Below are 13,097 nucleotides of genomic sequence, written 5' to 3' on the forward strand. Positions count from 1 at the left end.
TTATAGGTGCGCGTTGTTCAAGCCGTTGGTAGCGTGCTCGACGCCGTTACCGTTGGCAAAAGGGTGGTGGCCATTGCCGGCAGGCTGGGTGACGGGGTAAACTGTCTTTTCGGTCTCGCTGAAGGGGTCATACATCCTTTCCTTGATGTAAAGGTCGAGCTGATCGTCAGACATCTGGCGAAGCTCAACAGCGCGGTCAACACCGTTTTGCTGAGCAGCACGGATGACGCCACGGGTAACAACAACGGAGACTTCGCGGATGCGGCGGATGTCGGGGTACAACCAACCATCAGCGGTCTCCTGCTTGTTGAGCGAGGTGGACAGGGACTCTGCGGAGGCGTAGATCATGTCTTGGGTAATGGACACGGACTTGGAGAGAATAGCCCCGAGACCGATACCGGGGAACACATACATGTTGTTACCCTGACCAGGCGTAAGCAGCTTGCCGTTGTACTCCAGGGACGGGAAGGGAGATCCCGATGCAAACAAGCATCGGCCCTCAGTGTTGTGTACAGCCTCGTCGAAGGTGCACTCAGATTTGCTGGAAGGGTTGGAGAGGGGGAAGATGATTGGCCTATCATTGAGCTTAGCCATCTTCTGGAGGATGTCCTTGTTGAACGCTCCACCAATGGTGGAAAGACCCATCAGGATAGTGGGCTGCACGAAGTCGATAAGACGCGAGAGAGACTGGTACTGGCGGCCGTTGTTGTCATCGCGGGCAAAGTACACTTTGTGCTCGGCAAGCTTGTCGCCACGGTCGAGAGTGACCAGACCATTTGAGTCGACAAACCAGAACTTCTTGCGGGCCTCTTCCTCGCTGACGCCTTCCTTGATGAAGAACTCAACAATCTGCTTAGCAACACCAACACCGGCACTGCCCGCGCCGAGGAAGATGGCGCGGTGATCCTTTGCGGGTACACCGGATGCACGAACGGCGTTGATGAAGCCACCAACAATGACGGCGCCTGTTCCCTGCACGTCGTCGTTGAACATGCAGTATTTGTCTTGGTATCGCTCGAGAGCGGGGAAGGGGTTCTTGAAGTCCTCGAATTGGATGACGATGCTGCACACGATCAGTTTCCACATCTAGCCATGTTACACAGAACATGCTCACCCTGGCCACTTGTCGGTCAACGCAATCATGAGCTCATCTAGGAACTCCTTCTCCTCGGCGGCGGAGACCTTGGGCGTTCTTGAACCCATGTACAGCGGGTCGTTACGGAGAGTCTCATTTCCTGTGCCCAGATCCAACGTCAAGGGCAAGGTGCCGGAGGGCCTGATACCGGCGCAGGCAGTATACAACGCAAGCTTGCCAACGGGAATACCCATGCCGTTGACACCAAGATCTCCGAGACCCAGGATTCGCGAGCCGTCTGTCAGGACGGTGATCTCAACCTCGTGCGGCCAATTATCGAGAATCTCGCGGAGGTGGCCCCGGTCGTTCCAGGAGAGGTACATGCCCTCGGGTTGTGTCCAGATCTCGTGCCATCGGACGCAGGCCTCGCCGACGGTCGGGGTGTAGATGAGAGGGGTCAATTCCTGTTGGCTGGTTAGTACAGGCACGTTCTCGGAGAGCCAGGAGCTGCAGCAGCAAGTCGGCCTACCTTGATGTTTTCTGACAGCAGACGGTAGAACAGGTGTACGTTGGTGGCGCGGAGGTGGACCAAGTACTGGAACTTCTCAATTGGCGTCGTCTTCATGGCGAGCAGTCGGAGGCCTGTTGGTGTCAGTCGGCCAGTCCAATCGCAGCCTCCCCGGGATGCATGCTCTGCTTACATCGTTGCGCCTGCACCTCGTGGCTCTCGACTGCGGGCGGCGTCAGGCCGTATGTTTTAAGGTACCGGCGGACCTCTGGCGGGTTGGCCATGTCATAGTCACCGCCGCTGTGGAGTGTGTGAGCAATTGGGCAGGTGCGAAGGCCGCAAGAGAGACTCACGTGGTGCTGAGCTGCCTCGTGGCACTGGGCCTCTGTAGTTGAGCAGGCATGTTTGTGTTTGCAACGGTTGCTAGAAAGCGGTGGGGAGGAGAGGGAGAGGGAGAGGGAGAGGGTGGAATTCTGGAAAGACGAGAGGCCCGGGAGAGGGTAACGGCTTTAAAAGGATTTAATCTCAGCATTGACAGGCGCAGCGGGACGAGACAAGGGGAACAAGAGGGTGTCCTGTGGCCGCGACGATGGGCTGGCGAAGGCGACAGAACCTATCGGAAGACGGCAAATGGACGGGCAAGGAGTCGGGGGGCGCGAGAACCTGGGCCACAAGAGGAGAGCCGGGCGCGCTGCTCTGTACTGCGCGCGCCCTCTCACCAGCAGCGTTCCAAAAAAAATCCCCCGTTGGCATGACTGACGCCGGGGAAGCAGCCCTAGCGGGAATCGGGACGTACCAACCCAGCAAGGGTGCACCTGAGGCGCAGGCATCGGAACAGGTCGGAACCTAGACGCCTCCAAAGACACACGGTGTGGGGGAACGGCGTGAAGAGCGCTCCAAAGCCCATTGCGGCTGCGGCTGCGGCTCCACGGCGCGCGATAGTGCGGTTGCATCCCGAGCCCAAAGACTCGTCTCGACGCACACGCGACCCTTTGCGACTCACGAGCGGGCGATCCGTCAGGCACCAGCGCAGAGTTAACAGCGTTCGTCAGGCCTAGCGGCGGCGGTACTGTGCAACGGCATTGCGTGTCGCGAGAATGGCGATGCATGCTGTCAATGGCACGTCGCCCGCGGTGCCGCGGGATGCTTGGTATCCCTACCATCCCGCGGCAGTGCCAGGCACGCAGCCGTCTCGGATTCGAGCGTCACCCAGCGACGCGGTTTCAGCGCAATCGCCCAAAGCCCAAGCCCAAAAGGAACGAGGGCCCCACGGCGCCTCCAGACGCGCCAGCTTGGTAATCCGCCAGCGGCCTCGGTGCGTGGATTCGCAGCGTACGCACACCGACACTTCTTGTGCTCCCGTCTGTCCTCCCAATCCTTTCCGAAATATCGTATGTTGCGCCCAGCGCTGAGTGGCCCCTGGACAGCTCCGGCCATCAGCCGCTGCGCCATTTTGCCGTCCACTGGCTGCTCGAGACGCAGTGCCGATCCACACAACAGTGCAACTGCCTGTGCTGGAGCGCAGCCGTTCTTGATTGTTGAGAAATGCTGCAGCTACCACGTACATCCGACCGAGCCAAGCAGATTGAGCGTCTGTCGAGTTCCGGAGGGGCGGATGCGGGGAAAGCTTGACTCGGACCCGCAGATACATACAAAGTTTTCTGCATTGGGATACGACACGCCAGTCTTTCCTCCTGCGGCATAATCTGAACGGTGCCGCCTGCGTGTACATCATAGCGCAAGGAGTCGAAGCACGCGACAGCCGCAGTACGGGCCTGACGGTTTTAGGCGTGGTGCTGTCAAGCCTTTCTGTGCAACTCGGCATGTTGCCAAGCAGGTGCGGTGGGTTTGATACATCTTCCTGGTGTTGTGGCTTTGCCTGGGGTTTCGCGTGGGATGGCTTGGCTGTGGCTGCCAATGACGTCGCGGTTGCTGCGCGTCACTATGAGCGCCTCCATAGCTCATAGCTCTCCCAGGCAAGCCTACAGTTACGGCCACAACAATATCGCGCCAGGTCATGTTGTGCATCTGACATTGTAATCGCTCCCCGAAGAACCGCAGCCTGCCATGTCGTCCTGCTTCGGATTCCGCAAGTCGCGCGCCGACGACCAGCGCCCGCTGCTGCCTCAGTACCGCGATGACACCGTCATGCAGCGCGAGGTGCACCAGAAGCTGCATTCTTACCAAATGATCCGAGCCCTAGGCAAGGGATACATGCCCTCCAACGAACAGGTCATCGTCAACCTGCGGAGCCTCTTGGCCGCCGACGTGCTCAACCCGGACAACCCGGAGCTCAGTGATTCCGGACGACTGCTCGTCAAATTCAGCAAGCGATGGCTGCACGAGTTCATCGAATTGCTCCTCAACAAGAATGGAAGCGACCAGATACAAGACTTCCTCTGGTACTTGTCCAAATCGAGGGTCTCTGTAGATGTCGAGGATCTTACCCATCGGGCCGTCAGATCTAGAGCCAAGGCAGACATCTCCGCAGGTGGGTCGTTCCTGTCGATCATATTGCTACTCCTCCGCTGACACATCGTAGCCTACAGTAGCCTACAGACAGTTGGGTCGCTCCTGCTGACCAATACTGATTTCCGCATCTTCCTCGCGGACCTCAATACGCTTGGTCGTGAGGTGTTCAGAGATACTGCTTTCAGTTTGTCAAACGTGGCCAAGAAGGCAGGCAAGAAGATAGAGCCATCCCAGGCTGACCAAAAGGCGCTCAAGGAGCCAGGTGCTGATTCAGGCGAGGCACCCACGACCGAAGAGCTCAATGGCGACCTGGTTGAAGTTGCCCAAGTTGTGGGCGAGGGCACGGCCAAGGTTGGTAAGAAGGCACAAGACAGTCTGATAGGCAAGCTCCAGGGCGACGAGGGAGACTCACTTCTCTACCGGCTGAAGAAGACTGTGATGGACCTGCGCAAGAAGCGCGACTACTCCGATTCGGTGTCCACCTTAGCACTCCTACTCCAGAGATATGCTTTGGCCTATTCTCGTATGGCTGAAGATGCTGTACATGCCACTCAAAAGGACATCAGCACGAATACTGCTACAGACAGGGCTGTGAAGAACTTCTGGACCTTCATAAGCTCTTTCGGAGAAAAGCAGGAATGGAAGAAACTCGAAGACAGCTTCCACAAAGTCTTGGAGCATTCTCAAAAAGATCCGGAGTTCGAGGATCTGCTCACTGACGTTGGAAACTCGCTGCAGAAACTACTTACCGATCCTGACTTTTTTGAGCATGCCGAAGAAAAGTTCCAAGAGCTTAGGAAGAAGTCCAAGGACGTCGGGACAGAATCCTCTCTGCGCAAGGATATCGATTCGTTCTTCGAGCAGGCACAGATTACGTTCAACTCAGTGACGCAAGACCAGGATATTGCGAAGCTCATTAAGACGACGACGCAGCTCTTCTATATCCTCTCACCACAGTATCAGTACACCAACGGCGAGCTGATCCAGGACGCCATCAATGTCTTCGTTCCTCTCTTCATCCAAGCCATCCAGTATATCCCCATCCCGCGTCTCGAAATCTCTACCCCGGAAGTCGATCTCCTCCTTGAAAATCTCATCCTCGAACCCGGCAAAACCATCAACAACACTTCTTTCCTCCCCTTCCGCTTCCGCGTAGAAACCCGTAACGACTTTGAGATTTGGAAAGCCAAATTCCGCACCGCATCCAAAGTAGACTCCAACCTCACCATTAAAATCGATGGCTTATCTCTTCGCGCCGAAGAGATTGGCTTCCTCATGCGCGCGCACAAGGGTCTCCTCCGCCTTGCAGATGAGGGTATCGCCTCCTTCGAGCTTGACGAGCGCGGCATCGACATCCACCTTGACGTGGAGATTGCCAAGGACCGCCAGGAGCAGATGCTCACGCTCAACGCCGTCCGTGTGCACATCCACAAGCTCAGCTACACCCTGCGCAAGTCGAAGTTCAGCCTCTTCGGCTGGCTTCTCAAGCCGCTGCTACGCCCCATCATCCGCAAGGTCATGGAGAAGCAGCTCGCTACCGCCATCTCAGATGCCATACACGCCGCCAACCGCGAGCTCCTCTTCGCCCGGGAGCGCCTAAGGGCGACGCGCATCTCCGATCCGGATGACCTGCGCACGTTCTTCAAGGCCGTGCTGACGAGGTTGACGCCTGAGGATGACCCCGATCTATACACCAGGGTGGGCGTTGCTGCGCCCGGAAAGGGAGTCTTTGCTGGCCAGTATGCGCCTGGAAGCGTGGTCAAGCTGTGGGAGGAGGAAGGCAGGCAGGCGAGCGAGAGGATCGAGGAGTGGGATGAGGGAGGCTGGAGGAACGATGTGTTTGACTTGCATGCTATGATGCTGTGAGTGGACAATTCTTGACATTACGACTTCTGCTGTTGTATTCTTCATCATGGGAATTTGGCGTTGAGCTGGATTCTTACACGAGTTAGGCACGTCGAGCTAGGTGGTTCCTTGGTCTTTACGCATGGTATCGTCGGAATGGGCTTCGAAACTGGCTTTTCATTTACGATGTCACTTCTATGTACACTCTTGTTTCCTTTCTATCTCGTCTGAGGCGATTGTTACGATGTTATCATAGCTATAATTCCAGTCCTTTGACATGTTTCATGACTACTTGCGAGATGCAACTAACGTACGCCTCTAGTCAACGAGGCGCAATAATACATATGAACAGGCTCAATTTATCCACGCAACAGGGCTCGGGATGTGCAGAACGATGTGATGAATTCAAAAACAATGCAGCAATCAAATCGCTCAAAGCCCATCCATCTCACACGGATGCTCAAACGCCCAGCAATGCATGAAAATGCCTCCATTCGCTCCCCCAACGCCAGAAAATGCTCCATCAACGCTCCAAACGCGCCGCCCCAGACGAAGTGAAAATGCTCAAAACTCTACAGTCAACCCCAGCCGCATGGTTTCCACCGACTTCCCCCCAACGCCCTTCAACATAGCCAGCATCTGTAGGTCATGAATCTCCTCATCGTCCATGTCGACTAAGCAGTTCACGATGGCATCTGCCTTTTTCGCGCCCACGCCTTTCAGTGCCTTGATCTGCGCGACATCCTTGGTGTTGATGATCTTAAGTAGACGAGAGGTGCGAGGAGTCTGCTCCTCAGGATGTGCGGAAGCCGAGGCGACATCTTGATCACGGAAGATTGGCAGTTTCTTTGTCGCTGGCTTTGTCTTGCGTACCGGCTTCTTGAACTTGAAGCTGGAGTCTGAGGCGTATGATTCGTCGTGGTCAGAGGCATTAGCGGGTGCGAATTCGTCATCGTCAGTCTCGTCTCCGAGAACGGGTTTCCTCTGCTTTGTGGACAAGGGTGCCATCCGGTTTGACGTATGGAGAAGTGCTGCCTGTGTTAATCCTGACCCGACTTCACGTCGGCTGCGAATGCTTTCTTCTAATTTGGCGATCTTCGTCTCCAGCCTGCTGTTACCTGGGAAATAAGGTAAGGCTAGCTGGAACATGCGAAGGGCGCTGACTTCCTCTCCGCGTGCCAAGTGCTGCTTGCCCATGAGCAAAAATTGCAGTCCAGGTCCCGACTTGTCATCATCCCGAGCCTCGACGCGTTGCTCTAGATCATCTAATCGCCTTTGTAGCTCTGCAGAGAGCGCAGGAGCAGCGACTGCCGCATCTTGCAGGGCCCTTTCCGCAAGCTTCTCGTCTATCCGCTGAGATATCATAGCCTCTATAGACTCTTTGGTCATGGCGTTCTCCAAGGGGCGTGCTCGCGACGTGCTATCGGTCGATCGATATATCTTGGTCGGCCGAGACGCAGGTGCACTGGATTCGGCAGCTCGTTTGTGAGTGTCTAATCTTCTTACGCCTTGGTTCTGGGCAGCCAAGTTAGATCCACGCATCCCAGGTTTACGGGAGTCAGAAAATACAGAAAAAGCCTTATTAGGCTTTTGTCCCTGCTTCTTTTTATCCGCCTCCTGTATGTTCGCATTGTGCGCAGCAGCTAGTGGTCTGAGAGGTTGTCGAGTGATGGTCGCACCGCCTATACTGCTCGTTGCAGCGAGAGGCTTTGCCATTGCACGGTAGATAGGATCGTTCTCAACCTCGGAAACTTCGATCTTCTTGGTGCGACTCGCAAAGTTTAGAGATGCTAGGGTGTCTAGATGGTATGCTCGTGTAGGCGCCAGGTTGAGGATCATAACTGTCAGACCGCTGTTCTGTCCTAATGACAGAATGCGCGTCATCTTCGATTCGCGGTACGGTATCCGAGCCTGCTTCTTGTTGATAGCGTCGACACATTGTGCCAGAACGAATAGAGACTTGTTGATGGCTGAACTCTCCACCAGTCGCTCTTTGTTATTTTCCGTCCGTCTGTTGTCTTCTGAACCCGCAAGGTCTATGCACGAAGCGCGGCTGACCCGTATGGTATCTTCGGTGGTCTGGGTGATCTTGACGCAAAGAATGGCGTGCGATCGCGACGAGTGCGCGTTGAGCTGGAATTGGTCAATAGGCTCCCCTGTATCCTGTGCGAGTATATGCCCACCTTGGTTGCAGAAGTCGATCTGTTGACGTTGGCTTGGTCATATAACTGCTCGAATTCCTTCAACGTCGCGCAAGGCTTCTCAGTCAAACCGACAACAACAGTCTTGCCCTTTGCACTATCCCTGATGGGTAGTCCAGAAGGCGTTCGCTTCTCTGGAGGTTCGAATAGGTCGTACACACGGTCGCAGTAGATCTCGAAGTATTCTAGTGCAACCTCGACGTGCGTCGCTCCTCCAGTATCCTTCTCGACCTTCTTGCATCTCCGATATATCGCGCTTAGCAGCCTGGGAATAACACCTCGATCTGCTAAAGTCTTTCCACCTCGCATCGTGTGCGTCTTGCCGGTACCAGTGCACCCGTGCGCGAATATCGAGAGATCGCTTCACATTGTGTCAATCATACGCGTCTCAGGTGTAACGACGTTGCGCTTACAAGCCATTGAAGAGGTGTTTGACGGTTGGAGATACTGGTGTGACGATCAGCCCTTGTTCCACGCATGAGGTGTCTTGGTAGACCTACTCTCCGCGTCAAACAATTCCTGCTGTGTCGCCTCCTGCTCGTAAACCGAGGAGAACTGAAAGCTGAACGATTCGCTGTCGGTCTTCGGGTTGGGTATGCGAACAACGGTAGGCCGGTCCTTGGTGTCCTCGTCTGTGGTCGATTCGGCGGTGACGATACTGTCTTTGTCAAGCTCATGCTTGAGCAACGGCCGGATGCGCGCGACGACTCGTACACTCATCGCGAATATGAAGGACGATATGAGAAGAAATGGCTGTGGGAAAGGTCTACGTCTACAGAGGAAAGAATGGCGCAACCACACTGACGTCGAGCTCAGGGTTCGTGGATTAACCTGGCGCGAGTCCGTGTGTTGATGTGCTATGGACCGGGCGCGTTACCTGGACAACGTCTCGCTAAGAGTACACCACGTGATGCTCGCACTTCAATAGCATCCATCCCATCTGTGGCTGTAGATTCTAAGAAATCGATGCCGAAGTCTGAATACTTCCTGCACTCATCTGCACTGACATATCTATAGAAGACGTGCTTCTTCGCAATGGTCCCATGAGCTGTTACGACGCCCAGCTAAGCTAGATATGCGTCAAAGGCATCATCATTCTTTCCGTGCGGGGAACGCGAGGACATCGATATTTGCCCAATGCGAGAAGTATAGAATGCCACATGAAACCTCAACCTACAGCAAGCGGAGGTTTTCTTTCCCGGCGGGCTTGTCACTATTCGATATCGCGCGGGAGACAGCAAGAAGGCCTTCGCACGAGCTTCCGCTGAACGACCTCCGCGCGGTACGTTGGAAAGAAAGCAGATTCGATACATTCGGTGGCCGGTTTGAAGACCTATTTCGGGCGTAGGCGTGTATGCATATAGTCGAGATGAACACGTCTGGGCGTGCCGCCCGCGATGCGGCTCCACATGGGGCTCCATGGATCCGATTGGCCCACAAGGCTTCTGTACCTGAAACGCATGCGCTTTGAATGGAACAACGACCACCACTCGACCACTCAGATACGCCCAAATCCAGTACAACGTAGAAAACGAAGACTTTAGCGTCGACGCTGGAGCCAGTACCGCCGTGCTCTTGATGCTCGGGTCAAACAGCTAGTGGAGCTTCAAAACCAGACGACAGGCCAACTGTGAAATGTCGGTCTCTCGTAAACTCTTGTCAAAAATGCGTATGACACAGTCGCGGTTCTCGTTCGGTCTTTCTGTCTAGCATTTCGTGTGTTCGTCGATCGTTCCTCTTCCTTAATCGTGTGCTTCCCTTATATTTTGGCTCCCAGTCTTTTCTGCCCAAGCGCGCGGCTTTCCAAGCAGTCTCGATTCTCCTGTCTTCATTTATCTGATCTGGCTCGCCTTTGAGAAGATGATCTCGTCTCTTTTAGTATGGCTGCTGGCAGCATATTCTGGTCTCGTGGCAGCTGGACCGTTGCCGCATCTGCGGAATTCATTTTCGTGAGTGTATCGCTCCAAACCTAAGAAAAGGGGTCTGATTTACAAAGTGCTCTACATTACCTTAATGCCTCATCGACCTTGATGACTGCACCTGGAGATGGCTTTACGAGTACTTTTGATCATGCCATAGTAGCAACTAGTAGTATCGCGACACAGAATGTGGAAGCCAACACGGCAGTGATGGTTGAGCCGATCGACCATACAGTCTTTACTCGCACCAAGGCAGCTATCACCTTTGTCAATCCCAAAGGAGATCCACTAGTCACGCAGCCCGAAGAAACACTCCTTTCCACGTCGTATATCACGAAGCCATCGTCAACAGAAACACCGATCCCCAAGGCGTCGCCGAGAGCTTCGAGTCCGGCCGCCCTGGAAACATCAACAAGTACAGAAAATCTCGGTTTCTCAGTTGGCCCTAGTGGGAAAACCACCACCAAGCCTTCGGACCGCTTATCCAGCAATGCCACTGCCAGTGGGACGGCAACTCAAGCGCCGATGTTCACTTATGAGCCAGGAGACGCTACCACAGCTGGAGAAACTTCTCGGCCAACAATCACAATCACAGTCTCCAGCTTTACCACCCTCACTGCAGGCTTGAACAGTACCGAGTCGCAGATAGGACAGACATCTGTTCCAGCAGTCTCGAACGCAGCCCCAACAACGGCATTGCTACAGAGCACGATCGCTCTTTCGTCCAGTTATAACAATCAGTCAGCGACACCGACGGGAGGAGAGTCATCCTCATCGGCCAAGCGTACCATCCTTGTAACTAGCACGGAATATACCACACTGTTTCCTTCGTCTCACACGTCGTCGCAAGTCGCAACCCAGTCGTCATCTGCCGCAGCATCCGAGCCAGCGATCCCAAGCCTCACCCATTCACCTGCACCATCATCTACAGATACGGAGCCACAGAGCTCTTCAATACCGCCTGAATTACCCACAAGCTCGCTGTCCCCGCCGCCTATCATAGTGATCACTCCATCGGCGACAGAACCCTCTGGACCGGCGGCATCAAACACTCAAGCAGCCGCACAACCCAGCAGCGGAGGTGGCGGCTTCGCCTACCCTACCCGGCAACCAGCCGCAAGCTCAGATGTACCTTCAGCATCGTCTTCCGCGCCTCCGTCATCCAGCGAGGAAGCACCCTCAGCACCCTCAGCCGTTCCAAGTTCACCTTCAGAACCCGCGCCGGCGCCCACATCGCTTCCATCTTCACCTTCGTCTGCGGCGCCCTTGCCAGCACCATCATCGACCTCTAGTGGCCCCCTGGTCGTTGTACCAATCGACACGAGTCAGATATTCACCGTAACAGAGACGGTCACGACCACGACGACAGAGAAAGAGACGGTGACAGTGACTGCGACTGTGACGGCTTGAGTGGAAGGAATTGAGTCGAGAAGAAAATGTAGTCGCTACTGAATTTGCTTTGGCACCCATAGTTTCAGGGGAGAGTGGATGTAATGCGTAATGACGAAATAGTAGTTAGGACATTTATAGTTGGACTATGTACTGCACGATACAAACAGTGCACATTATTCAAATTGACTTGTTTTGCATCTTTCTCATCTCCTGAGTCAGATGATTGAGAGGTATTTTGGACAGCATAACGAGCGCTTGGAACATCTCGTGAGGGCTCGTAATCATGGTTTCATGTCTTGTCAGTCTGGCAGCATTGATGTACATCAGAACAGATGCATCCCTCATAGCACGTACGCATTTGGATGTTTCGAGATTGATTGTTCGTGTACCATTGTCATCGTCAGGCTTCCCTGCGCCCTTCCACAGGAATGCTACTTCAGCCTTGATCCATGATTCGAGGTATAGAAAGCAAAGCAAGACACGCCATGATCCAGTATCCCACTAAACCCATGCTAATCATCACGCCACATCCTTCGTCCCATCATCCATCTATGCGGAGAAAGCATCAGGGAAGCGGCGGACGTTGTCGGCGAGCTTGCCCTTGTTGCCAAGGAACTGGACGTAGGCACCATCAATCTTGATGCGGCCCTCCTGGCGCTTGGTGACGTAGTCCTCGCGGCGGAGGCTGGTGAAGCCCCAGTTCTTGGAGACGATGATCTTCTGGCGACCGGGGAACTGCGAGGCATTAGCAAATGCCAACTGGTACTTTATACTCGAACATACCTTGTACTGGGATCGCCTGAGAGCCTCAAGAGCGATGGCGCGGTTGGCATCCCTAGTGCGGACGGACAGGATGATCTGGCCGATGTTCACACGGGCGACAGTGCCGTTGGGCTTTCCGAAGGCACCACGCATACCCGTCTGCAATCTATCGGCACCAGCGCACGACAACATCTTGTTGATACGGACGACGTGGTAGGGGTGGGCGCGGACACGGAGATGGAAACCTTCCTTTCCGGCAGACTTGACGAGGTACTTGTTGGCGCAAATACGGGCGGCCTCGAGCGCCTCAGAGGACAGCTGCTCGTACTCGTTGGAGACAAGGTGGATGCATAGCGGGAATTCGTCGGCGTTGGCCTTCTTGCGGCCAAGATCGAAGATACGGATCTTGGGGTCGGGGACACCACGGTTGAAGCGCGACTTGGGGTACTGCACAGAAACGTCAGACCTGCACTCTGTTGCCTCCAGATTTCCAACATACCGGCTTGTTCTTGCAGTACCTGTAGCAACGGGCGGGACGGCGAGCCATTTTGACTGTTGATCTGTCGAAACAATAAGCGGAAGGTCTTCTGGAGCAGATACCCCAAGAGCGTTATTTCTGCAAAATCGCGGGAGCGCGAGTTTCGAGCTTGCGCAAAGAGAAGGGAGCGGTTCTTACCCTGCTGTTAGTTGTGTTGTGGTGGAAGTGGAGGCTCGAGAGAAGGTCTTTGAGTGTGAGCGCCGGGTTGATTGGAAATCAGTGTGGGCAACGCTAGTCTACTTTGGGCTGTGGCGGAAAGTGCACATCGAATGCAATCCTTCTTCCCTGCCTTAGTAATCAAGTTCGACACCTGAACATTCGCAATGGAAACAGCCTACTTCGTTCTGTCCCTTGATTCACTCTGATGATCTTGCAATCACAAACA

At 54.6% G+C, this 13,097-nt stretch overlaps 5 protein-coding genes across 5 annotated transcripts; 1 reads left to right on the plus strand and 4 right to left on the minus strand.

Annotated features, from left to right (window-relative positions):
• On the minus strand, positions 1 to 1,986 carry CC84DRAFT_1177441 (uncharacterized protein; the record flags this gene model as incomplete). Its single annotated transcript, XM_018180284.1, has 5 exons — positions 1 to 1,063; positions 1,115 to 1,539; positions 1,605 to 1,717; positions 1,777 to 1,883; positions 1,937 to 1,986. 5 exons carry the CDS (start codon positions 1,984 to 1,986, stop codon positions 1 to 3), a joined length of 1,758 nt encoding a protein of 585 aa, XP_018033785.1.
• A 552-nt stretch (positions 1,987 to 2,538) lies between these two features.
• CC84DRAFT_839403 (uncharacterized protein) lies at positions 2,539 to 3,709 on the minus strand. Its single transcript, XM_018187608.1, has one exon. The coding sequence runs from the start codon at positions 3,406 to 3,408 to the stop codon at positions 2,740 to 2,742; it is 669 nt and encodes a 222-aa protein (XP_018033786.1). The 5' UTR covers positions 3,409 to 3,709; the 3' UTR covers positions 2,539 to 2,739.
• CC84DRAFT_839543 (uncharacterized protein) lies at positions 3,530 to 6,234 on the plus strand. The gene is made up of 3 exons (XM_018187609.1): positions 3,530 to 4,074; positions 4,126 to 5,944; positions 6,028 to 6,234. The coding sequence occupies exons 1-2, from the start codon at positions 3,651 to 3,653 to the stop codon at positions 5,919 to 5,921; spliced, it is 2,220 nt and encodes a 739-aa protein (XP_018033787.1). The 5' UTR covers positions 3,530 to 3,650; the 3' UTR covers positions 5,922 to 5,944; positions 6,028 to 6,234.
• A 230-nt stretch (positions 6,235 to 6,464) lies between these two features.
• On the minus strand, positions 6,465 to 8,821 carry CC84DRAFT_1096208 (kinesin family protein-like protein; the record flags this gene model as incomplete). Its single annotated transcript, XM_018174658.1, has 4 exons — positions 6,465 to 8,033; positions 8,084 to 8,462; positions 8,515 to 8,548; positions 8,602 to 8,821. 4 exons carry the CDS (start codon positions 8,819 to 8,821, stop codon positions 6,465 to 6,467), a joined length of 2,202 nt encoding a protein of 733 aa, XP_018033788.1.
• Positions 8,822 to 11,961: 3,140 nt separating this feature from the next.
• On the minus strand, positions 11,962 to 12,721 carry CC84DRAFT_1177446 (60S ribosomal protein l10; the record flags this gene model as incomplete). The annotated part of the gene is made up of 3 exons (XM_018180285.1): positions 11,962 to 12,147; positions 12,196 to 12,621; positions 12,674 to 12,721. The coding sequence occupies 3 exons, from the start codon at positions 12,719 to 12,721 to the stop codon at positions 11,962 to 11,964; spliced, it is 660 nt and encodes a 219-aa protein (XP_018033789.1).
• Between the last annotated feature and the right edge of the window lie 376 nt (positions 12,722 to 13,097).

Source organism: Paraphaeosphaeria sporulosa (assembly GCF_001642045.1).
Source record: "Paraphaeosphaeria sporulosa strain AP3s5-JAC2a unplaced genomic scaffold CC84scaffold_7, whole genome shotgun sequence".
Lineage (NCBI taxonomy): Eukaryota > Fungi > Ascomycota > Dothideomycetes > Pleosporales > Didymosphaeriaceae > Paraphaeosphaeria > Paraphaeosphaeria sporulosa.

Bases quoted from the DNA above. Each gene is read 5' to 3' on its own strand.
- CC84DRAFT_839543 (XM_018187609.1), top strand. From the start codon at position 3,651: ATGTCGTCCTGCTTCGGATTCCGCAAGTCGCGCGCCGACGACCAGCGC. The intron at 4,075-4,125 runs GTGGGTCGTTCC...GACACATCGTAG, and splicing joins CAAGGCAGACATCTCCGCAG to CCTACAGTAGCCTACAGACA.
- CC84DRAFT_839403 (XM_018187608.1), bottom strand. From the start codon at position 3,408: ATGCCGAGTTGCACAGAAAGGCTTGACAGCACCACGCCTAAAACCGTC.